The sequence below is a fragment of the Periplaneta americana genome, chromosome 5 (genome assembly GCF_040183065.1).
Source record: "Periplaneta americana isolate PAMFEO1 chromosome 5, P.americana_PAMFEO1_priV1, whole genome shotgun sequence".
Taxonomy (NCBI): domain Eukaryota; kingdom Metazoa; phylum Arthropoda; class Insecta; order Blattodea; family Blattidae; genus Periplaneta; species Periplaneta americana.
Window position 1 is genome coordinate 149,979,468 of NC_091121.1, and position 26,165 is coordinate 150,005,632.

Consider the following 26,165-nt stretch of genomic DNA (forward strand, 5'->3'; position numbering starts at 1 on the left):
AAGATATGCAACATATTAAAGCTATACACCTGTCGACAGGTGATCGCATCCACACGTGGTTCTACGCAAAGATATGCAACATAGTAAAGACATTCACCTGTAGATGTTTTAGTTGATTTCTCAGCGACTTCGTACCAGCTATTAGTTTATTGACATCAATGGAATTGGTGATAACGAGATGGTATTTGGTGATATGAGACCGAGGATTCGATAAGTGATTACTTCACAACATTCATTAGGTCCCCTACTTATTCTAGTGTTTATAAATGATCTTGCCCCCCTAATAAAAGATGTAGGTCACCCCATATTATTTGCAGATGACACAAGTATAGTAATTACAGCCAATAACTCCAACACATTCCAATCTTCAACAGAGGAAATTCTCTTCAAAATATGTGACTGGTTCACAGTCAATAAATTAGTATTAAATTGTAACAAAACTAACATAATTCAATTTAAATCCTGTCCAAATTCAACGTCGCAAATTTCTAGTGCAATAATTAATAATAGATCCCTATTAGAAACAACAACAACCAAATTTCTTTGCTTAAAAATCGATAATGTGTTAAATTGGAAAAAATCATATTAAAGAAATTACCCCCAAACTAAATTCAACTTGTTCTGCTATTAGATCTATGCAAAAGATAGTAAATATCAATACCTTAAACACAATATACTTTGCATACTTCCACTCGGTAATGAGTTTTGGAATAATATCCTGGGGAAATTCCACAGATAGTAACAATATATTTCTATTACAAAAAAGAGTAATTAGAATAATAGTAGGTGCCAAATCTAGGGAATATTGTAGGGATATTTTCAAAAAACTAAAAATAATGCCTATGGCTTGTCAGTATATCTTTTCATTAATAATCTTCCTCGTATGTAATCGTGAAAACTTTGTAACTAATTCAACAGTTCATAGCATAAATACACGTCATCGGCAAGTCTATCGTCCTATCAAAAAGGAGTGCGTTATATGGCAGTAAAAATTTTTAATACCCTCCCTATCGATATAAAAAATGAAACTCAAAACATAAGATTATTTAGGGCCAAATTAAAGAAGTGCCTAATTTCTCACGCCTTCTATTCTGTAGGTGAATTAATGACATTCAATAACACTTCATGAAATTGATACTAAAACTTTGTGTTGTACTAGTAGACTATATTGTAAATCTCTTCTGTATACATTCCAACTAGACTGTGACTATAAATTAAGATTTTATAATAGTATTAAGTTTTTTGACTTGTTCCATATTCTAGCTGTAAAGCATGTATGAATACCATGGAATGTTAATAAATGCAATACAATACAATACAATCTTACAGTGGCGAAACTTCGGAAAAACCAACCCGGTAATCTGGGAGTCAAACCCCGGTCTGAGCAGCAGGCAGACGCGCTATGCCGATGTCTCTTTGCTTTCTTACAGTATCACAATCGTTCACCGTTGTATTAATTTAGCCTAATGTGGAAGCAATTAAAAGAATGATTATATTAATATTCTCGCCCCTTTAAGAAATACAGAACGACACCGACTCAAAATAAAAACACTGACCTATACCTATCCCCTGTGAAAGGTACATAGAATGATAAAATTACTCGTTATCAATCCATCTCTTGAAATATGTAGCGAGGATTTGAGTCTGTCTTGCAGGAAGCAACTCTGTAATGCTTTGAAAAGACGATTTCTTGTACGCATTTGAAGAGTACTGCAATTTAATTACAGAGTGATTCAGTGGCACAATTAGTTGAGGGGTGGGATGAGGAGACCGAGGGCTGAAGTGCCATACAATTAATTTATACTGGAAAATAAAGCTTTGTGTTGTAATTCTATATCATAAAATGTCATGTGTGACATTGCAGACTGTGACATTTCATTATTAAGGTATCAAATTAATTGAAATCCTGTAAGCTTCACAAAGGATCAGCATATATACAAATCGTCTGGTGCAAGAGTGAAACAGGGAGCACCAAAATTACATTACTTGAAATAGTGCGGTGGTAATAATAATAATAATAATAATAATAATAATAATAATAACTTACGAATGGTTTTCAAGGAACCCGTAGGTTCACTGCCGCTCTCACATAAGCCCGCCATTGGTCCCTATCCTGTGCAAGACTAATCCAGTCTCCATCATCATATCCCACCTCCATCAAATCCATTTTAATATTATCCTCCCATCTACGTCTCGGCCTCCCCAAAAGTCTTTTTCTCTCCAGCCTCCAAACTAACACTTATATGCATTTCTGTGTTCGCCCATACGTTCTACATGCCCTGCCCATCTCAGACATCTAGATTTAATGTTCCTAATTATGTTAGGTGAAGAATACAATGCGTGCAGTTCTGCGTTGTGTAACTTTCTCCATTCTCCTGTAACTTCATCCCTCTAAGCCCCAAATATTTTCCTAAGAACCTTATTCTCAAACATCCTTAATATCTGTTCCTCTCTCAAAATGAGAGTCCAAGTTTCACAACCATACAGAACAACCGGTAATATAACTGTTTTATAAATTCTAACTTTCAGATTTTTTGATAGCAGACTAGATGACAAAAGCTTCTCAACCGAATAATAACACGCATTTCCCATATAGGTTGGCTTAAACTAGATAAGAAAAGAAATTTACATTCACTTCTCCTTCTCTTCGAAATCTTGAACTCTTCTATTCCTTCGTACCTGTCGTCTCGCTTCACCTACCTTTCTTCCCACCACAGTCTGGCCAAACGCTCTCGCCATGAAACAATACTGGGTGTTCAGTTCAAAATGTGTCATGGCACGCTGTATGCCGTCATGTGGCTAGCTGATGAGCCTAGAGAATTCAATCTTCCTACACTTCCGCAGAGGTGTATAACCTAAGAGGCAGAGAAGTTGCCTAGCAAGTACGGCGTTCATTCTGAAGAGTACGTGCCGATACGTACGGTAACGCCGGTAGTGGCAGGAATGTGAACTGTTTGGAAATACGTACTGTCGGGATATGGGGAGAGGGTTAAGACGATTACTTACGTATTTGTTGACATTAACTTCGACGGTCAACATGGACACAGAGCATTTGATTTGGTAGCACAGAGACCGTACAGACCGCCATCTGTTGCTACGACGTTCAAGTTATACCGTACACATTCTCAAGTTCAGATTGAAGAACGCCTTAAATAATAGGCAACTTCTCTAACATATAAGCTGAAACTCGCTTCAAATCGGTGATCCAACAACAGTGACGTCATGACACACTTTGAAATGAACACCCAGTACTAACAATACCATCCCATCGCACCTCCTCATACTCATCCTCTTTCACAATACCCCTGCCAAGACTCTGGAATTCGTTACCTGCTAGCATCAGGGACTGTCGAAATAAAATTGAATTCAAACGCAAACTTACTAGGCACTTGGTCAGTAATTGAGAGTCGTTCAGGTATGGTTTCACAATATATTTCAATATCCGGTAATTTCATTACTATAGAATATTGTTATTCTAGGTTTAATTCGTAATTCAGTAAATACAAAAATATTCTTTGTTCTTAACTTCTACGATAAAATGTCTAGCTTTCATTAATCAGGTAATCTTGTCGTACTTTAATTTGTATTGTAATTCTAATTGTAAATTTAATATTAATTGTAATTTTATTGTTCACATTATAGTTGTAATCCCCTGATAGGCGGCAGAGAAGGCTTGACGGCCTTATCTCTACCAGGTTAAATAAATAAATACTAAATACTAAATATTTATTCTGTGTTTAATTTCCTCCCGAGTATCATTTATATTTTTTACTGTTGCTCCCAGGTATTTGAATTTTTCCACCTCTTCAAAAGATAAATTTCCAATTTTTATATTTCCATTTCGTACAATATTATGGTCGCGAGACATAATAATAATAATAATAATAATAATAATAATAATAATAATAATAATAATACACTCTACCAGCGACACATATTCGATTCTAGCCCTCGGCTATCTCAAAAGGCGCAATTTTGGATGCAACTTTGAAATTTTAAATGGAAATGGGGTCATGTAGGTACTCAAAATCATGTGAAATTTTCTGAAAAAAAAAGCAATGGTGCAGTCCGTTTTGAGATATCTCTAATCGGTTTCAAGTTATTTCAAGATAACTGTCATAATGACACAAGCATTAGTTACTGTATCTACAGATTTTTTGTAACATGGTATAGTACTAAAGAGGCTTTGGAAAATATATTTTTATGCAATTCTGGTAATTAACTTTTCCTGTTTTACTGTTTGGTTAACATGTCACAGTTTCAATGCATTGTTGTGATTCTTTGAAGCTTTGCTATAACAAATTGCTTGATTTTCGTGATGGCATTATCGAAAGAGGAAAGAATTGATATCATTCTTCATTCTGGTGGATTAAGCCACATCAGACTGGAAGAATAGTTCCCTGGACATTGAATTGGTCGACGTGGACCAGTAGAATGGCCGGACAGGTCTCCAGATTTAACACCCCTTGATTTTTTCTTTTGGAGTTGCATAAAGAGCTTAGTATATGAAGAGAAAACTGAGAATGTGGATTATTTAAAGAACCGTATTATTGAAGCCGGTGCTAAAGTCACAAAATGGAAGATATTTGTATGGTTCCAGACTTTTGATTCATCCTGTATATTTAAATATCATCATTGGGTATGGGGTTGGATCTAAGTATGCTCAAAAGACGCGCTGACAATTAAATGTTGACTTCTGATTTTTTTTTTTTTTTTTTTTTTTTTTTTTTTTTTTGGAATGACATTAAAAGTTGGATTAGCCTGTTTAGAAGTTTTGTATGGTTTTCAGTTTCACTTCCAAATACTTTCAAAGCAGTCTATACTTGTCATAAAACTGCCTAAAATTAAAGATTTCAGTGACATCTAATATATTAAATATCGCTGCTTTAAACTTAAAATGTCTTTATATTTGTCGCTAGGCGCTAGGCCACCAAATGTGTCGCCAGCATAGCTCTGATACTCGTTAGAACTAGCAACAAAGTCGCTAAGTTGGCAACATTGGACGTAAAAACGAAGTAACATCATACACCATGACAGGGGTTTGAAGATTCGAGGAGACAATTGTAAAAGATTTCAAACACATTTATTTTATTGTACACAAAGCCATGTTTTGTTTGAGCCATGTATTCCAAGACGAAATCTTGTGTTGTAAAAGCATCCTCATTCCAATTAGTGAACTCTTAACAATTTTATTTCATTGTTTTCTTGTTCCTTCAATCTGCTGTCTTGAATCGTCTGACTGTTTAAACTACACGCAAACAAAACAAGACGGTCGGTATTCGTTTAAATTACGTTTCGTTTAAATCTAAAATATAAGATAAAGCCAATCGTAAATACACTTAATTGGCTCAGACGTGGACTTTTCCATACAATCAGAATACACCGTAAAGCGAGCTACAGTTCCGACGCACAAACTTCTTCTCACGACGTAAATGCGGCATCGTTATGCCTTGAAAGCCTTCGTTAGAGTCCATTGTGTCTTCAACATCAGTTCTAATTTAAGGAGTCTGGAGGTATTTTGGAATACGCCGCCTGCCCCGTCTTCTTGAATGCAACTTCATGGGGGACTTGGGAACACCATAAATTAAGATCCCAAATGGTTGCCTCTCTCTTCTCCAACCCCCGTTCTGACTTGGGGTCAGAATTGTTCACTTTGTAATGTTCTGGTTGTAGTACCCAATTAAAATGAACAGTTTATAGGTGGATTCAGTGTAAAGCCTACGGACATCAAGGCAAGCTTCTGTTGTTCGTGTCATTTCCTAGTTTATTCCTACTTGTAAACAAAGTGTAGTTGGGTTTTATAGCTCTCATTTCTGCAAGAGTGGTGTAAAGGAAATGCTCTCTCGACCTCAGTTTAAAATCACTGCAGTTATCTTAAACGCTACAAAAAGAAACCTAATAAATCCCACTAGCAAATGAAAATATTAAAATACTTTTGTAAGACATGATAAATTGTTTAATACAGTGATAGTTGCCATCTTAAATTGTTTCAGTACAGTGATAGTTTCTCAGCCTAAATTGTTTCAGTACAATGATAGTTTGCCAGCTTAAATTGTTTCAGTACAATGATAGTTTGCTAGCTTAAATTGTTTCAGTATACAGTGATAGTTTTTGCCAGCTTAAATTGTTTTCTACAGTGATACTTTTCCAGCTTAAATTTTTTCAATGCAATGATAATTGCCAGCTTAAATTGTTTCAGTACAGTGATATTTTTCGCCAGTTTAAATTGTTTCTGTACAGTGATAGTTTGCTAGCTTAAATTCTTTCATTATAGTGATAGTTTCTGCCAGCTTAAGTTGTTTCAGTACAGTAATAGTTCTTGCCAAGTTAAATTGTTTCAGTACAGTGATAGTTTGTCAGCTTAAATGTTTCAGTGTAATGATAGTTTTTGCCAGTTTAATTGGTTCAGTACAGTGATAGTTTGCTAGCTTAAATTGTTTCAGTACAGCTATAGTTCTTGCCAACTTAAATTGTTTCAATACAGTGATAGTTTGTCAGCTTAAATGTTTCAGTACAATGATAGTTTTTACCAGTTTAATTGGTTCAGTACAGTGATAGTTTGCCAGCTTAAATTGTTTCAGTACAGTGATAATTTTTGCCAGTTTTGAAGTAATGATTCAGTACAGTACTTATCATTGTATCCATATCAATGAAACCACGGTTCGCAGATAGCGTGTAATTGAACTCGAAAGGGTGTGTTGCCACGTCTTGCTTATTTTTTCATCTTATGTCGGATCTAACAGGTTAACACAAGACTACTAACTCACGATTTGTTGTGAGTGCAACGTGTTGAATATTTTCTTTATCGGAGCTTTTACAGCCCTGATAACACAAAACGTGACAGTACAGGCCTATGTACGAACTAATACTCCACCCTTCGTTCGGGTTGCAGCAAATACCACGAAATATGTCCGCCTCATAGCGATGTCTGTTTGAGATACATCCAATCTGTTAGAAAGCAGGATTATATATGCTCTCCTGCGTCTCTCTGGAATTAGTCATTATAATAAATGTAGTTTACAGCTCCGATGTTACGCAGTATTGTATTTAATGTGTGAGTGAGAGAGTGTGTATATATGTCGGTATGTGTGGGGGAGCGAGTGAGCTAAGCTACTCTCCGTGCGCAGTGTTGCCAATTTTGGGAGAAAGTCGCTAAATCTAGGGTATTCCAATTAAAATCATAATGGGGTTTAAAAAGGAACGTTCAACCACAGATCTCTTTTATATATTCTAATACAGTTAATGCTTAAGGTATATGTACACCATTACATAAAAGAATTTAGTTTTGTATAATTTTGCTCTGTAAAATTTTTATACAATTGAGAATGGTACCAGAAAAAGAATGAAGAGAACAAATCTATTGAAATTATGTCTAAATTGTTTTTAAAAATTATTTTGTTTATAATTTTAACTTGAAACATGATAGCTCATGTAGTTTTTAAGATAGAGCCACAGTTTTTTCACTGTTTTATAGCTAAAAGTATTCTTTAATGCGTGACATAGAGCTATTTTTTATTTTCATTTACATTAATTAAATATTACCATATATGTAACTTACAATAATATTTTATGCTGCATAAATCATGTAAAAATCCATAGATAATTATTATTAATTATATGAATGTTATTTTACTCATTGTCAGGCACTAGGGGACATTTCAAGCTTCAAAATGACACCAATATCTTCTTGGTATCACCATATTTGACTGAGATATCATGTTTGAAAGAATTAAATATTCTAAAATTACTATTTACAGGAAATGAACCACAAACTTTCAGAGCCTTGAAGACTCCATCATCATTGTCACTCCTTAAGCAGCTTCATGTCGGTCCAGTTTCAGCTTCTTTCTGCCTCTCAAATACCTCCTCCTTTTTTTAACTTCAGGTGTTGAATGTTTTTTTTTTTTGGCATTTTTGTCCCTATTTCCTTTGATGCAACAAATCCTGCGATGGTGTTTGTCCCAGGGTTTATGCCCATCCTCCTCAGAATTGTAATTTCTACTTTTGGACTGTTATTAAAATGACGTACAACATCATTGACACACAAATTTACAGTTTTATGACTAAAAGTAAAAGATTATAAATTACTTCATTGTGTAAAAAAGTTTTTTTCAATCTAATGATCATGCCCCGATATCTATGCATCTACGTATTTAGAGACTAGAAAAAAGTTTATTTCACAAGCAATGCTGGACGAGGGGATTGACTGCTACGAAGATCACTCCAAAAGTAATGCTCTCCAAAAGTAAGTGACCGTGGCTGATGACGCAGCATTTTGGAAAATGGGACTTATCTGAAAAACCATAAGGCATAAATCGAAAATTCTTATATCAAATTAAAGAGGAGAAAATTGTCTATTAAAATAGTTATATTTTGAAAATTCTAATTTTTCATCTTTTTTTGCGTTTTGTGGGTGTACATATACCTTAAGAGAAAGGAATATAATAGAGAGATCCATCTGGTGTTCATAGAGCTAAAGAAAACATTTGATAATGTAAACCGCTGAAAATTATGTGGTATAATGAATAAAGAAGATAAAGAGTTATTAAATTATTTAATTAAACAATTTATTTATTTATTGATTAGGAAGGTGACATTGTGATACATTTTTAAACTCGTCTTAATGTGTGTAATCAATGTAACATAATTAAAGTATGTAGTGCTATTTGAAAAATTGATGACGTCACGTGTATCTTGTACCATAATGTAGTTACATGCACCAAATTTCCACACTCATGTTAGTCCCTCGTTCTAACATAACGCTCAAAAACAAAAATTCGAATAGCTATCCAAACAAAAAGTTATAATAGGTGCACAAGATAAATGGGACACCCTGAGAGCCCACTTTCTCGAAACTTCGTCCCCGAAGAAAGAGTATAATAAGAAAATTATTTCGCATATTTTAAATCAGAACTCTTCTGTGTGGTTGGCAATAAAACAGGATTTCAACAAATATTCGAATATCTGGGCCTGCAAGTCGTTTGCTCCTGGGACTGCAATAAAATGCATGTCGTCGAGAATAAAATTCAGACATTTTTCATCGTAGTCCTGTACTAACAGTTCCTTGCAATAAACCTTTATACCACTACGGTGCGGTGGTACGAATTGTAGTAAAAGAGATGACCTCTTTCTAGATTACAGTTGCATAAAACGCTGAATACTGCATGATAATCTTCATTTCATGGAAATATATAAACATGGCGCCGCATCGAATCTGCAGTTTTAGAGAAGGACACTTCGAAAAAAACTGAGTTAAAAAGATACCACAAGAAAGTAAAATGACGAGTGTCACTGCTTTTCTTGTTTGTTAAAATGGATTATATTATTAAGAGTCTGGAAAAAAGTCACATCAATACGTTGAGGAGATAAAGAAATGGGGTTATACAGGGTGTTGAATAATATGTATGGATAGAGAGTCTTAAGAACTATCAATTAAGTTCATGTAAATATGTAGTCAATTTCGCTTTGTCTTTGTAATTACCTACAGATACTTTTTAGAATTTCATACATGATTGCTTAATACAATTATATTATTACATCTTTGTTTACAAACTCCATGCATAATTCTACACATTGTGCTCAAAATTGTCACCTTCAGTTCTAACATAGGTTTCTAAGTGCTACATCATAGACCATACCTGCACAAACAGCGCTCAACGAGCGCGCGTGCTCCTTCGGAGCGGGAGAGCTGTGTTTACCGCTCGCCGAAACGGAGAGGAAGATACGTCAGAATGACATAGACTTGCTTTAGGTAGAGGAGAGGGAAACGACCACTCAGTTATCTAGTGGAGTGCAGTGTGTAGGCCTATTCTCAGTAACTGTTTCACGTTGCTTACCTACTGCTACAGTACAGTATGGAGGAATCTAAAAGACGGAACATAACATTTAACATTTAACGATTTACAGCTCGAACTTATTGATCTTCAATGTGACCTAAGGGCTAAAGATCGTTTGAATAATATTACTGATTGAGTTTTACAAGACTAAACATTAGCAATAATATCCACGACTACACAGGCTGGCTGTGAAAATGATTGCTATGTTTGGCTCAACATTTATATTTGTGAGCAACTGTTTTCTGTAACTAACTTTAATAAAGGCAAACATCGAACATCTGTATCTGATGTTTCATTATGATCAGTAGGCTACTGTTCCTTCCAGCTGCCAACAGCATAAAATCTCGTTTTGATGTACTGATAAATAAAAATATAACAAATTGATATTGTATATTTAAGTAGCTATAGAGTTTCTATTATTTCTGGAAAATAAATATTTCTTTATTAATTAATAATAGTCCAATTAAGTTTTGCAAACACTGAACTGGAATTCATTTCATAAACACTCGTAATAGTACTTTCTTTTGTGTATATTTTGTACGAGATCACCCCTTCTTCCAGTCCACCCTTATACAGAGCGCAGCTAATATCTGCATTCCGCTCATGAGCTGTGAGCCGGCTCGGAGAGCGCAAACCTTGTGCAGGCCTGCTCTACACTGACCAAAATTTCATATCTCCCCTCATGAGGACTAGAGTCGAGGTTGATTTCTTATGGGGCGTGAGCCTTGCATCTTCGCTTTGTTTTGTATTTCAAAAATCAATCACATAATGCGTGAGTAGAGTGAAATGCCGATAAAAGACGTGCAGGAAGACTCATCAGTAATGCATGCGAAGGGGAGGAGCTCTTTTGCAATGTAATACAATGGGAAAAGCGAACGACATTGGTGATGTCACTCTGGGTATAAACTTCGGAGCGCAGTTTGAAGATGCTAATGAAAGCAGGCATTGTCACATAACGTAGAACAAGTTACAGGATAATAAAGTGGACTCATCAGACACATTGTCTCTGTTATTATACCAGTGTAGGGACGTAGGAAATAAATCATTGTAAGAATTGATTTCCAACTCTGAACGTAACTACGCATGCATGCAGTGTTTCATTAGTTATCAGGTAAACTCTGTCCGGTTGAACAAAATACTCCACAAATTTTCATAATGATAATAATAATAATAATAATAATAATAATAATAATAATAATAATTACTGGCTTTTAAGGAACCCGGAGGTTCATTGCCGCCCTCACATAAGCCCGCCATCGGTCCCTATCCTGTGCAAGATTAATCCAGTCTCTACCATCATATCCCACCTCCCTCAAATCCATTTTAATATTATCTTTCCATCTACGTCTCGGCCTTCCCAAAGGTCTTTTTCCCTCAGGCCTCCCAACTAATACTATATGCATTTCTGGATTCGCCCATACGTGCTACATGCCCTGCCCATCTCAAACGTCTGGATTTAATGTTCCTATTTATGTCAGGTGAAGAATACAATGCGTGCAGCTCTGCGTTGTGTAACTTTCTCCATTCTCCTGTAACTTCATCCCTCTTAGCCCCAAATATTTTCCTAAGAACCTTATTCTCAAACATCCTTAATCTCTGTTCCTCTCTCAAAGTGAGAGTCCAATTTCACAACCATACAGAACAACCGGTAAAATAACTGTTTTATAAATTCTAACTTTCAGATTTTTTGACAGCAGACTGGATGACAAAATCTTGTCAGGCGAATAATAACAGGCATTTCCCATATTTATTCTGCGTTTAATTTCCTCCCGAGTGTCATTTATATTTGTTACTGTTGGTCCAAAATATTTGAATTTTTCCACCTCTTCGAAGGATAAATCTCCAATTTTTATATTTCCATTTCGTACAATATTCTGGTCACGAGACATAATCATATACTTACTTCCAACCCTATCGCTTTACTTGCTTCAAGTAGAATTTCCGTGTTTTCCCTAATCGTTTGTGGATTTTCTGCTAACATATTCACGTCATCCGCATAGACAAGAAGCTGATGTAACCCGTTCAATTCCAAACTCTCTGTGTTATCTTGAACTTTCCTAATGGCATATTCTAGAGCGAAGTTAAAAAATAGAGGTGAATAATAATAATAATAATAATAATAATAATAATAATAATAATAATAATAATAATAACAATAACACTATTATTTCCAAAGAATCTTTAGATTATGAGGAAAACAAATATATATTGACAAATAATTAACTATTTTAGCATAAAATGTAAAAACAAAGTATGTGGTTATGTCTCGTGACCAGAACATAGTAGGCAATGAAAGTACCCTATAAAAATAGTAAATTGTTCCTATGAAAAGGTGGAAAAATTCAAATACATTGGAGCAACAGTAAAAAATATAACTGACACTCGAGGAGAAATTAAAGCATAATAAATATGGGAAATGCGTGCTATTGTTCGGTTGAGAAGCTTTTGTCATGCAGCTGCTTTCAGAAACCTGAAAGTTAGAATTCATAAAACAGTTATATTACCGGTTGTTCTGTATGGTTGTGAAACTTGGACTCTCACTTTGAGAGAGGAGCAGAGGTTAAGAGTGTTGGAAAATAAGATGCTTAGGAAAATATTTAGGGCTAAGAGGGATGAAGTTATCGGAGAATGGAGAAAGTTACATAACGCAGAACTGCACGCATTGTATTCTTCAGGGACATTAAATCCAGACGTTTGAGATGGACAGGACATGTAGCACGTATGGGTGAATCCAGAAATTCTTATAGTGTTAGTTGGAAGACCTTTGGGGAGGCCGAGACGTAGGTGAGAGGATAATATTAAAATAAATTTGAGGGAGGTGGAATATGATGGTAGGGACTGGATTAATCTTGCTCAGGATGGGGACCAATGGCGAGCTTGTATGAGGGCGGAATGAAGGCATTTGTGGGTAAGTGTAAAGTGTACCTCTCTCTTTAAAATCTCACGAGCGACTTGTGATTGTAGAGATAAAGGGCTTTGAAATTGGGTCCATATTTTTATACACTGTGTACATGTTAACACCAATTATTTTTACAAAAGCGAAAATTAGGAAAAACTGTACCGTTTTATTATTAGTATAGACTAGCCGTACCCGTGCGCTCCGCTGCACATGTTAGAAATAAATATAAAGTAATTACATAATTAAAATAGGACATTTGTATAGAATACGACTTATCGGAAATTATTTTTAAAGAATCTTTTGTTATGTAACATTTTTCATGAAAATTATTAATAAGCGAGATATTTCGATTTATTTAATTCAAGCCCCCATATGACCTCCACTTTTAAATAATGTATTTTGAATGCCATATAGCCTAAAATCTAAGTTACAACGAACTTAATTTATATTCCAATTTTCATATAAATCGGTTCAGCCATTATCGCGTGAAAAGGCAACAAACATCCAGACAGACATACAAACAAAAATTTCAAAAAAGCTATTTTCGGTTTCAGGATGGTTAATTATACATGTTAACAGCAATTATTTTTGGAAAATAGAAAATTACCAGAAAAATTTTGGCTACAGATTTATTATTAGTACTAGCCGTACCCGTGCGCTCCGCTGCACCCGTTAAAAATAAATATAAAATAATTACATAATTAAAATAGGACATTTGATCCAGGGAACATTCGTGTTTGATAGAAGGATAAATCGTTTAATATGTTACTTAATTTAAATTGTATTTAAATAATTAAATTGCGATCATTTTGGTCCAGAGACACTCTTTTGGTGCAATGACAATTCATTTAACATGTTTATTAATTTTTATTACATGCAACCATAGTTTAATGAAGATTCACGTCATTTAGATTTAATGTGTACATAAACATTATTTTAAGAAATACAGGAAACGAATATTCAGAATAGCCTATCAAGTTTTCTGTGCATAAGAAGCTATTTTAATCTTACCTGTTCTCGATTCACTCAGAAGTTACTGTAATAACATTATAGCATTATGTCCATCTAGAGAAACTACACTTTCCAATGGTGAAATAATAATTAATTATATAAATCGGTTAATTTAGCTTCCGATATTACTTCACACAAACACAGAAACATCCTCTGTAGGCTATGTTTCATAGCTTTCGATTGTTGTTGGCCAAGGCCCCTTATAGACGAAGTCATTTGTTAGATGGCCGTTATTTTAATTTTAAAACTCATTTATCTCATTAAATATCAGTCCTATGAAAATTTTGCAAAGGATAAAACTTATCGCAAATCATTTTTAAAGGAACGGTTTGTTATGTAACATTTTTCACAAAGCCGATAATAAGCGAGATATTTCGATTTATTTAATTCAGGCCCCCTTATAACCCACCTTTTAAATAACGTATTCTGAATGCCATATAGCCTAAAATCTTAAGCTGCAACGAACTTAATTTACATTCCAATTTTCATCGAAATTCGTTCAGCCATTATCACGTGAAAAGTTAACAAACATCCAGACAGACAGACAGACATACAAACAATAATTTCAAAATAGCGATTTTCAGTTTCAGGATGGTTAATTATATATGTTACCACCAATTATTTTTGGAAAATCGAAAATTACCATAAAATTTTGGCTACAGATTTATTATTAGTATAGATTATAATTTATTTAAAATCGTCTGTCACTACGAGAATCAGACCACGATCTTGTTTAAATGCCTAATTGTGATAAAAATGTTGAGATAATGAATTTGAAGCAGAAGAATCTTCGAAAGCAGATTAAAAAATAGAAAGAATAGCGAATAATCGTGTGTAAAATGTATCCCTTGCATTTTCAGTTGAAGCCTCAGAAACATTAGAAAATCTACCATGTTGTTTTGCTTCGGGACAAGTTAACTTGTTTCCAAACGCCGTCTGCACTCCATTAAGATCTCGCAACTCCCATGACGGTAGCTGGAAGTGGAGCATAATAGACTAAGAAGCAGCGCACTCCGTCGCAAACATTTCAGTTCATTTCAAATTACAGCGGATTAACGTGCCATCTATACTGCGTTAAAATGCTGTGTAATGTAACCTTTAATCATTCTCTTTGCCGCGTAATGAGTGTCGTTGCCATGGTGATTGCGTGTCAGTTTTCCTTGTTGATTCTGTTACCATGTCTCTTACAATTACTCTTTCTAATTTGCATACACAATTAGACTCTTCGCTTTACTCATACATTCCCTTTGCTTTTTCCCTTTACATCGCTTCTACGTGTATAATTCTCTTTGGCCAAGTTTCTCATTAATTTTATCCGTCTATGTTGTTCTTCACGCCCTCTTAAAAAAAGACCTTTGTGCCTCAAAAGATTTAGTCAAGATAACAAATGTAAAACAGACCGTGGTAAAGGCTGGAATTCGTTTTACTAATCCACGCAATTGTAACAGTATACATCCTGAATTAAAATGCGTTTTCAACTTGTTTATTGAACTCAAGTACTTGACGTCGTATTAACCGGTCTTCGAATACCATTGGAATTCATCTGTTAAAGAGAATTAACGATTGGTTGAACTCGTGAATAACTAAATGAAAATAAGAATGCATGGCTGAATATAAACGAAAATTTCGAATGAAGTAATGAATTAGGGACTGTTATTATGAAAAATTGAAAGGATGTATGAAATATGTATAAACTTATCACTTGATAAAAGAGCTAGGAAAAAGTGGAGAAAGAAATTATTGCATAGACAAAGCAGTAAATGAAGAAACCAGTTGAAGAATGAAAGAATGAACGAAATAAAGCAGTAGATGAAGGAACCAGTTGACGGAAAAACCAGTCGATGAAGGAATAAGTTGGTTGGACGAACTATAGTCGCGACGCTGTTATTCCCGGCGTGACTCCTTCTCTTTGCTTACGTCTTAGGAAGTGAAGGCTCTATAATGTCTAGGTAGGTAGTATCGTTCGCCATTTTTGTTCTTTGGTTGCCGAGCTACCACACGAGGAATCTATTTGTCGCACCGTTAAACATTATCATGCCGTAGCTTCTATGATAATAAATCAAACGTACTGTAATTCAGCAAATAATTGAGCGGCAAATAACGTCTTTGTGTGCTTTCTGCGAACGCCAACGAAAGAGCCAAAATGGCGGGCGATATATTAAGTATTTATCGAACCTTAAGAAATGAATAACGTCTTCAGCGAATCACAAGACGCACACGTTTAAATGTAGCCGACCTGCAACGCGATTAGCTGCCGGAAATTAGAGCGACGGGACTATAGTAGAAGAAGGAACTAGTTGACGGAATAACTAGTGGATGAAGGAATGATTTGGTTGGACGAACCAGTAGATGAGGGAACTAGTTTACGGAAGAACTATTGGATGAAGGAATGAGTTAGTTGGATGAACCAGTAGATGAGGGAACTAGTTTACGGAAGAACTATTGGATGAAGGAATTAGTTGGTTGGATGAACGAGTATATGGAGGAACTACTTGATAGAAGAACCAGTGGATGAAAGAATGAGTTGGTTGGATGAACCAGTATATGAAGGAACTAGTTGACGGAAGAACTAGTGGATGAAGAAATGAGTTGGTTGGACGAACCAGTATATGAAGGAACTAGTTGACGGAAGAACTAGTGGATGAAGGAATGATTTGGTTGGACGAACCAGTAGATGAGGGAACTAGTTTACGGAATAACCAGTGGATGAAGGAATTATTTGATTGGTCGAACCAGTAGATGAGGGAACTAGTTTACGGAATAATTATTGGATGAAGGAATGAGTTGGTTGGATGAACCAATATATAGAGGAACTACTTGACAGAAGAACCAGTGGATGAAAGAATGAGTTGGTTGGATGAACTAGTAGATGAAGGAACTAGTTGACGGAAGAACCAGTGGATGAAGGAATGATTTGGTTGGACTAACTAGTAGATGAAGGAACTAGTTGACGGAAGAACTAGTGAATGAAAGAATGAGTTGATTGGACGAACTAGTAGATGAAGGAACTAGTTTACGTAAGAACCAGTGGATGAAGGAATGAGTTGGTTGGACGAACTAGTAGATGAAGGAACTAGTTGACGGAAGAACTAGTGAATGAAAGAATGAGTTGATTGGACGAACTAGTAGATGAAGGATCTAGTTTACGTAAGAACCAGTGGATGAAAGAATGAGTTGGTTGGACGAACTAGTAGATGAGGGAACTAGTTTACGTAAGAACCAGTGGATGAAAGAATGAGTTGGTTGGACGAACTAGTAGATGAAGGATCTAGTTTACGTAAGAACCAGTGGATGAAAGAATGAGTTGGTTGGACGAACTAGTAGATGAGGGAACTAGTTTACGTAAGAACCAGTGGATGAAAGAATGAGTTGGTTGGACGAACTAGTAGATGAGGGAACTAGTTTACGTAAGAACCAGTGGATGAAAGAATGAGTTGGTTGGACGAACTAGTAGATGAAGGATCTAGTTTACGTAAGAACCAGTGGATGAAAGAATGAGTTGGTTGGACGAACTAGTAGATGAAGGATCTAGTTTACGTAAGAACCAGTGGATGAAGGAATGAGTTGGTTGGACGAACTAGTAGATGAGGGAACTAGTTGACGGAAGAACTAGTGGATGAAAGAATGAGTTGATTGGACGAACTAGTAGATGAAGGAACTAGTTTACGTAAGAACCAGTGGATGAAGGAATGAGTTGGTTGGACGAACTAGTAGATGAGGGAACTAGTTGACGGAAGAACTAGTGGATGAAAGAATGAGTTGATTGGACGAACTAGTAGATGAAGGAACTAGTTTACGTAAGAACCAGTGGATGAAGGAATGAGTTGGTTGGACGAACTAGTAGATGAGGGAACTAGTTTACGTAAGAACCAGTGGATGAAAGAATGAGTTGGTTGGACGAACTAGTAGATGAGGGAACTAGTTTACGTAAGAACCAGTGGATGAAAGAATGAGTTGGTTGGACGAACTAGTAGATGAAGGAACTAGTTTACGTAAGAACCAGTGGATGAAAGAATGAGTTGGTTGGACGAACTAGTAGATGAGGGAACTAGTTTACGTAAGAACCAGTGGATGAAAGAATGAGTTGGTTGGACGAACTAGTAGATGAGGGAACTAGTTTACGTAAGAACCAGTGGATGAAAGAATGAGTTGGTTGGACGAACTAGTAGATGAAGGATCTAGTTTACGTAAGAACCAGTGGATGAAAGAATGAGTTGGTTGGACGAACTAGTAGATGAGGGAACTAGTTTACGTAAGAACCAGTGGATGAAAGAATGAGTTGGTTGGACGAACTAGTAGATGAGGGAACTAGTTTACGTAAGAACCAGTGGATGAAAGAATGAGTTGGTTGGACGAACTAGTAGATGAGGGAACTAGTTTACGTAAGAACCAGTGGATGAAAGAATGAGTTGGTTGGACGAACTAGTAGATGAAGGATCTAGTTTACGTAAGAACCAGTGGATGAAAGAATGAGTTGGTTGGACGAACTAGTAGATGAAGGAACTAGTTTACGTAAGAACCAGTGGATGAAGGAATGAGTTGGTTGGACGAACTAGTAGATGAGGGAACTAGTTTACGTAAGAACCAGTGGATGAAAGAATGAGTTGGTTGGACGAACTAGTAGATGAGGGAACTAGTTTACGTAAGAACCAGTGGATGAAAGAATGAGTTGGTTGGACGAACTAGTAGATGAGGGAACTAGTTTACGTAAGAACCAGTGGATGAAAGAATGAGTTGGTTGGACGAACTAGTAGATGAGGGAACTAGTTTACGTAAGAACCAGTGGATGAAAGAATGAGTTGGTTGGACGAACTAGTAGATGAGGGAACTAGTTTACGTAAGAACCAGTGGATGAAAGAATGAGTTGGTTGGACGAACTAGTAGATGAGGGAACTAGTTTACGTAAGAACCAGTGGATGAAAGAATGAGTTGGTTGGACGAACTAGTAGATGAAGGATCTAGTTTACGTAAGAACCAGTGGATGAAAGAATGAGTTGGTTGGACGAACTAGTAGATGAGGGAACTAGTTTACGTAAGAACCAGTGGATGAAAGAATGAGTTGGTTGGACGAACTAGTAGATGAGGGAACTAGTTTACGTAAGAACCAGTGGATGAAAGAATGAGTTGGTTGGACGAACTAGTAGATGAGGGAACTAGTTTACGTAAGAACCAGTGGATGAAAGAATGAGTTGGTTGGACGAACTAGTAGATGAAGGATCTAGTTTACGTAAGAACCAGTGGATGAAAGAATGAGTTGGTTGGACGAACTAGTAGATGAGGGAACTAGTTTACGTAAGAACCAGTGGATGAAAGAATGAGTTGGTTGGACGAACTAGTAGATGAGGGAACTAGTTTACGTAAGAACCAGTGGATGAAAGAATGAGTTGGTTGGACGAACTAGTAGATGAAGAAACTAGTTGACGGACAAAGCAGTGTATGAAGGAATGAGTTGGTTGAACGAACCAGTGGGCGTAGGAACCAGTTGGTGACTGAGCCAGTGGATGTAGAAATCAGTTGACGGACGAAGCAGTGGATATATTGACACTTCACGGATGGTCCAGTGGATAAAGGAACTAGTTGACGGACAAGCCATTGGATGAAGGAAACATTTGACGGATGAACATGTGTATGAAGGAATAAACTGACGGACGAACCAACGGCTATAGAGACCAGGTCACGGATGATACAGTGGATGAAAACAACCAGTTGATGGAGAAATCAGTGGATGAAGAAACATTTGACGGACGAACATGTGTATGAAAGAATAAGCTGACGAACGAACCAGTGGATATAGATATCAGGTCACGGACAATGCAGTGGATGAAGAAAACCAGTTGATGGACAGGCCAGTGGATAAGGGAGAAATTTGACGGACGATCCAGTGGAACGGACGAACCTGTGGGTGACGAAGTCAGTTGACAAAGGAGCCAGTTGATTAAGGAATCAGGTGTCGGACGAACGTGTGAATGAAGGTACCAATTGTCGGAATGAAGGAACAGTTAACAGAAGAACCAATTAATGGACAGGTTAGTGGGCGAAGGAACCAGTTACAGAGGACCAATGGAAAAAGTAACCACTGGATGGACGAAGAATGCGGCAGTGGGTGGGCCCACCAATACAGGAACGAAGTAGTGGATAGGTCAACCAGTCGGTGAAAGGATCAGTGGAAGAAGAAACGGATGGATTAGTTACTCAACAAAGGGATGAAAGGAATAAAAAATGTTTAGATAAGTATGGTGTGCACAAATTCTTTGCCAGAACGTGAGGGATGTTATGTGAAATTTGTGATTTCCAAGCCAAGGTCTAATTCATTTCACTGTTTTCTCGCCTTTCGACTGGAATTAAAATAAAATGACATAGGTGCAAGAGAAAAGGATGCGACCAAGTGCAGTAAATAAAAGCTTATAGTCTCATAATGAGCAGCTAGATTTGTTTACAGTACATAAATTCTTCACCTTCTGAGCTGCATGCTATATAGATGTGTTTTCTTTGAAATACAGTCGAGATTTTAGAGTCACTTTTTGATATTTGTGGAAGTTTCGCAAGTCCTGTAGTGCACTGTTGCATGTAGGAGCATTTTGCTTACAAATTGTAGCTGTTGATTAACCATTCAGAATGAAAGGAATGCCACTACCCCCTGGTGTGGATGAGGGCTGTTCTGCAGATAGGCGTGCCATGACAATTTACACACAATGTAGTGCGTATGTACGCGTGTACTGGAACTCCCCCTCTTTGCGTATCGGCGTCCTGTTTGTGTTACACTTGTTACACAACTGGCTGCTGTTCCTGTATACTGTATAGGAGTGATTTTCTGTTTACGTCACACTTATTGGGCCCCACAGTCCTTTTATTTCAGTTTGAATTTCACAAAGATGTCTTATTGACTTCTTCTGATATTAACTTTTTTCCCCTCTTTCTCTCACTCACTGTTAATTTTGTTACATTTTCAAAATATATGAATCTTGGACATTTCCCATTGGTGATGATTACTAGAGTTATTAACTACGTTTCGAAGGTTAGTTGTACCTTCGTCTTCAGGTGAACAGGAAGGATAGAGTGAGAAGGCTATACTACGCTATTAGATCCTTACAAACGTCTAAATCTAGTTGACTGATCATTATGAAATTCTTACTCTGTTTAATACTTATTTTTCTTTTACTTTTTCTCCCTCTTAATATTGGAGCTTGTGTACAAAAGGTACCACATCCAACAGACTTAATTTTACAGGAAATGAAAAAACTGCTTATAGCTGTGAAAAATATATATTGTTATGGCTTCTTGTTACTATTCTTTATGTGTCACTAATCATATTTAGGCATATATTTAAGATATTTCACACATTTACAGGAAGTTATTGTTTTAGTTTGGATTTGGTACATTATGGTAACAAAATTGGATGAGGTACATAGGTTATTGGCTTGAAATCATTCAGTAATTATAAATGGGGATGTACGGGAATTATTTACTATCACTGTAAAAGTGAATACATAATGAAACATTCTTCATTTCACAAATTTAGGCTATGTTTGTTGTTCTAATCATAATTAACATCAATGTTATCCTCATCCTCTGTTCTAACAACAGACTCAGAATTTATAATATTACTGTAAAATGGGATTTCGTTAATGTCACAATAGCCCAAACAACTAACACGTCATCACAATAGGCAATGGAATTGCTGCACGACGCGTGACGTTTCAGTGACACAAAATCGAGAACCAATAGGAACACGCTTGAGATTTGGTTTGTTTTGGCATCAAACTCAGCATGGATGTTGTATTTTCTGCTGTAAAACACTGTTTTCAGTGACTTCTGGAGACATGATTTGGTATGTTTTCGAGAGAAATGGTTAGTCTTTCCGTTCTAGAGGTATCTAAGAATGTGCTGCCATCTGTAACTCATTTTTAGAAAATTGTGCATTTGGTACCTTTTGGAAAAAAGCTCTACATATGGCCATAATATTAATTTAGTTCTGTTCTTTGTCGCGCTCTCTTTGTTACTCTCTCACTCCCATTTACTTTCACAGTCACTGTACCTCACTTATGAACTCTCACGTTCGTTTTTATACATATATTCATTTTCGCTCTGACACTCGCTCCTGTACTGATTCTCACATTCTCAAACTTCCATTTACTTTCTCCCTCATTTCTCACATTTATATGCTTTGTCATGCTCTCATATTCTCTGTCACTTTATTACACTCGTGTATTTATTTTTTTATCCCTCTCACAGTCTTGTTTACTCGTGTTTTATTACCTTTACCACTCATTAATACACTCACGTACTCTCACGCTTTCTTGACTTAGAGACTCTCATGGTTTCATGATTACTCTTTCTCTCATATGCACACAGTTTCATATTCTTGTTTACCCTTTTCCTCGAGGTGTTACACTCACAATCTCTCACTCTTATTAGCTTTGATTCTCACGGTATCACACTCACACTGTTCTTTACTGTTATTCTCACAATATCACAAACTCGTGCACTTCAAAATCATGTCCACTTTTATTCTTACACATTAACATTCATTCACATCAATGCACTCCCACACTCTTCATTTTGATTCTTACCTTCTCACGCTTACTATAATCTTACACTCACGCTTTGTTGACTTAGACTCTCGTGGTTTCATGATTACTCTTTCACTCATATTCACACAAATGTATATTTTTGTTTACCTTGTCCTCAAGGTATTACCAGAGCGTTTCTCTTCTACCCGTTCTGGTATTACACTCACAATATCTCACTCTTATTAGCTTTGATTCTCACGGTATCACACTCACACTCTTCTTTACTGTTATTCTCACAATATCACAAACTCGTGCACTTCATAATCATGTTCACTTTTATTCTTACGGTATCACACATTAACATTCATGCACATCATTTCTCTCCCACGCTTTTCATTTTGATTCTTACGTTCTCACGCGCAAATAAAATATTTATTTGCCTAAGAATTCTAGCCCTAGTAATAAGATGTTATTGATGCCTATCAGATTTTAATTGTGTAAGTGATGTAATGTTATCTGAACATCATGATACAAGCCCTGTGTTGTGGTACTATAAGCTGTCACCTTGCGGGGAGTTTACTACGTTCATATGAACATCAATACGTCACTCCGGGCGGTGCTCGTATCTCTGAGGCGCGTTGTTTGCCTGGCTGCGGGGGAGCGGCGTCCCGCCTCCTGGAGTATGTGTCATTGTTCTCCGCACAATACAAAGTGGCGGTAATGTTCCGTGCCGATCTCCTCATTAAACCTTAAAAATTCCAGGTATGTTCTCCATGAACTAACAGCAAATTCCTGCAGTTCCAGCTGCTGGCTTCTCTCGAATGACGCGAGTTTGAGAACAAGGTGTTCTTCCAGCGATTTTTCGGCTGTGCCTGAGGAATCTAACCTCTGTCTATAATCTTTTCGCTGTAAGAAAAATCCTAATGTAAACAGTAGCACGTGACTGAAGTGAGGCTTCATTGGCCGCTGTTTGGCGCCATTGATTCTCAGTACGTGTTCCCGCCTACTGTTGTACATTCTGTTCCATGTTAAACATTTCCCGTTACTCGTCAAGTATACCTAACCTCACTTCTATGCATTCGTTTGCTTAGGAAACATTTACTTTATAATTACTGTAGTTAAATTTTTTTGTGCGAGATCGTGCGTATTTGCTTGGTTTCCGCACAAAAGCAATCCGCGGAAAGTCTAAAATTCCACATTCAGTATTCCCAACCTAACACACATAACAATTTCCCTCTTCTTACCGCTTAAGTCACATATTGATTTTACTGCTTTAGGCTTTTAACATATTATTTTTAGAGACGTTCAATATAGTAATAATTATAAATTGGAAATTTACCACTGCAACTTCACCTAAATTGCACTGTTAATTATTGTTTTTAAATATTTGCAAAACTTAAGTAAACTCTACAACTCCACTAAAGTTACTGCATTCGTGATGCAAGTAACATTAAGGAAGCCGTGAAAAAATCAACAAGATTCCATAGACTGGGAAAAAAAAGACATACGTATATCACGGCCTGCTGGAGTATAGTAAACACAGAAAACATTTTAAAGCAACAATGTTGAAGATAGATATTTTTGTTTTGCAAATTTGCCGCCATTGAACAGAAACCAAGATGGAGATTTCATTGCAAGTAATTAGAAATTCCTCTTTCAGGTAGCTATGTAATAAACGATCTTCGCACAAAATAATGCACGATACACGAGCGGTATGTTTTCTTTCAATTCTCGGAAATTAAAAAAGCTCAACTACGTTTCGCTTTTTCAAACTTTTCCTCGAACATGAAAACTTCAACATACCGCTCTTGTAACGCATATTACTATTAAGTCTTATGTCTTCACAATGGACAGTTGAGAATGCAGAAGCCATACTTCAGTACCACGTGCTTACGTGGACAACTACGAGCTCAAGTGACGCCACGTTGTTACAAGAACAGACTACCTCGGTATTACTGTTGGTATTCATCTGCGTTCATAGTACATAACAAAATATAAAAGTCGCTTTTCTTTTACATAGCATTTTACGTATGAGTGACGTTAAATGTTTCATCGTATTTAACAACTAGAATTCAATGTTTTATTTTCAAATAATACAAATTGTGGTTTCCAAATACGAACTATATTTTCCTGCGTCATGTGAGTGTTTCGACTGGGAGCCAATTACGGGTATGGCAGCAACGTGCTTATGTTTACATTAGAATTTTTCTTACGGCGAAAACAGTATAGTTTCATATTTATGTAAGCTGTCAGGTTTCCATGGTGACTGTGATCAGAAATAGACTTTTGGGTTTTCCACCGTGTCATGGAACTTGAAATTTCCAACGTTTCTGAACCATACAGAGTGTCCCATTTATCTTGTGCACCTATTATAACTTTTTTGTTTGGATAGATATTGGAATTTTTGTTTTTGAGAGTTATGTTAGAACGAGGGGCTAACATGAGTGTAGAGATTTGGTGCATGTAACTACATTATGGTACAAGATACACGTGACGTCATCAATTGTTTAAATAGCACTACATACTTTAATCATGTTACATTGATTACACACATTAAGACGAGTTCAAAAATGTATCACAATGTCACCTTCCCAATCAATAACAACAAAATGCAAAATGAATGCCCATTCATCTTGTACATTAACTTACACAAAACGAAAAACGACTGACGTCCGTACATGTCGTGTGTTGTGTGTTTGCTGTTTTAACATGTAAAGAAACGACAACAACTGTCGACGCCACAATCCACGTAAAGTGGCCTGCACGTTCTCCGGACCTGTCGCCACTCGACTTCTTCCTGTGGGGAACTGTAAAGGACGGTGTGTACCAGAACCTTCTGGCAACACCAGACGACATGCAGCAACACATTCGACAGGCTTGTGTGTCCATTCAGCCAGCAACATGCCGGGCAGTCTTACGGTCTTTCGGGGAACGCCTTCGAATGTGCATTAATGTGAATGGTCACCATTTGGAACATCTTCTGTGAGTCTCAAAGCACAACATTATCACATTGGAAATATTTTTTGTTTTCTACATCCAATAATCTTTAAGGAAACTCCTTCGATAACGAACTTGACTTGACGACTTCTTGAACTCCAAACCAACATATTTCTTCAGAATCGGAAAACAATTCCAGCGTTGGCAGAGTCTCGCAGATAAAGAGAGAGAATATATTACTAATTAATTTCTGTTTTCTTTTCATCTCAACTTTTGTCACAGCGAAAAGACGCTACGAACTTTTACATTAACCAAATATATTGAAATTGAACAGGCTGTAAGTTTTTTTATGCATATTCAGAATGAATGCATGTTTTAATTTGGTTGTTTTTTGTTTACAGCCAACAATCTTCGGAACGGTTGCTTCGGACCAGACACCGAAAGATGGCTCCAGTTGCAGAAGGGTGAGTACATTGTTTTGTTTCGTAACACTTCTTTCATACTAGGTAGACCTATATATTTACAATATTGGTTTTATTTAACGCATGTTCGTTCAAGGAGACAGGAATACGAATATCATTATAATTCTATAATCGCTTTGTGATGTAAAGCTATTACACCATTAATACACATTTTAATGCAGTAAAGCATGGATTTCAAATGAAATAACATAACTGAATCAATAGATTTTGCTGTACTTTAAGATATATTAAGCCGATTTCAAGATACCTGCTCACTTTCTAATTGTAAATGTATTTAGAGTTTGAAAACTAACAGATGGAATATTCGTCTGTACCGGAAATGACTTAAATCGGGAAAGAAAGTAATGATTATAAAAACTTCATCGCTTTTTAAAATGTACAATACATTATTTATGTTACGTCGTTGCATTTGGCATCTCGAGCACTATAATGATTCATCCTTTAATTTTCTTCTCTCTCTCTCTCTCTCTCTCTCTCTCTCTCTGTCTGT

The 26,165-nt window shown here is 36.4% G+C and overlaps 1 protein-coding gene across 1 annotated transcript in view; it reads left to right on the forward strand.

Annotated features, from left to right (window-relative positions):
* Positions 1 to 25,699, forward strand: part of LOC138700445 (uncharacterized) — a 240,928-nt gene extending 215,229 nt beyond the window's left edge. The window contains exon 3 of the mRNA XM_069827060.1: positions 25,595 to 25,699. Within this exon, the coding sequence (XP_069683161.1) occupies positions 25,595 to 25,699 (105 nt within the window). The remainder of the gene's footprint in view (positions 1 to 25,594) is intronic.
* The last annotated feature ends 466 nt before the right edge of the window (positions 25,700 to 26,165 follow it).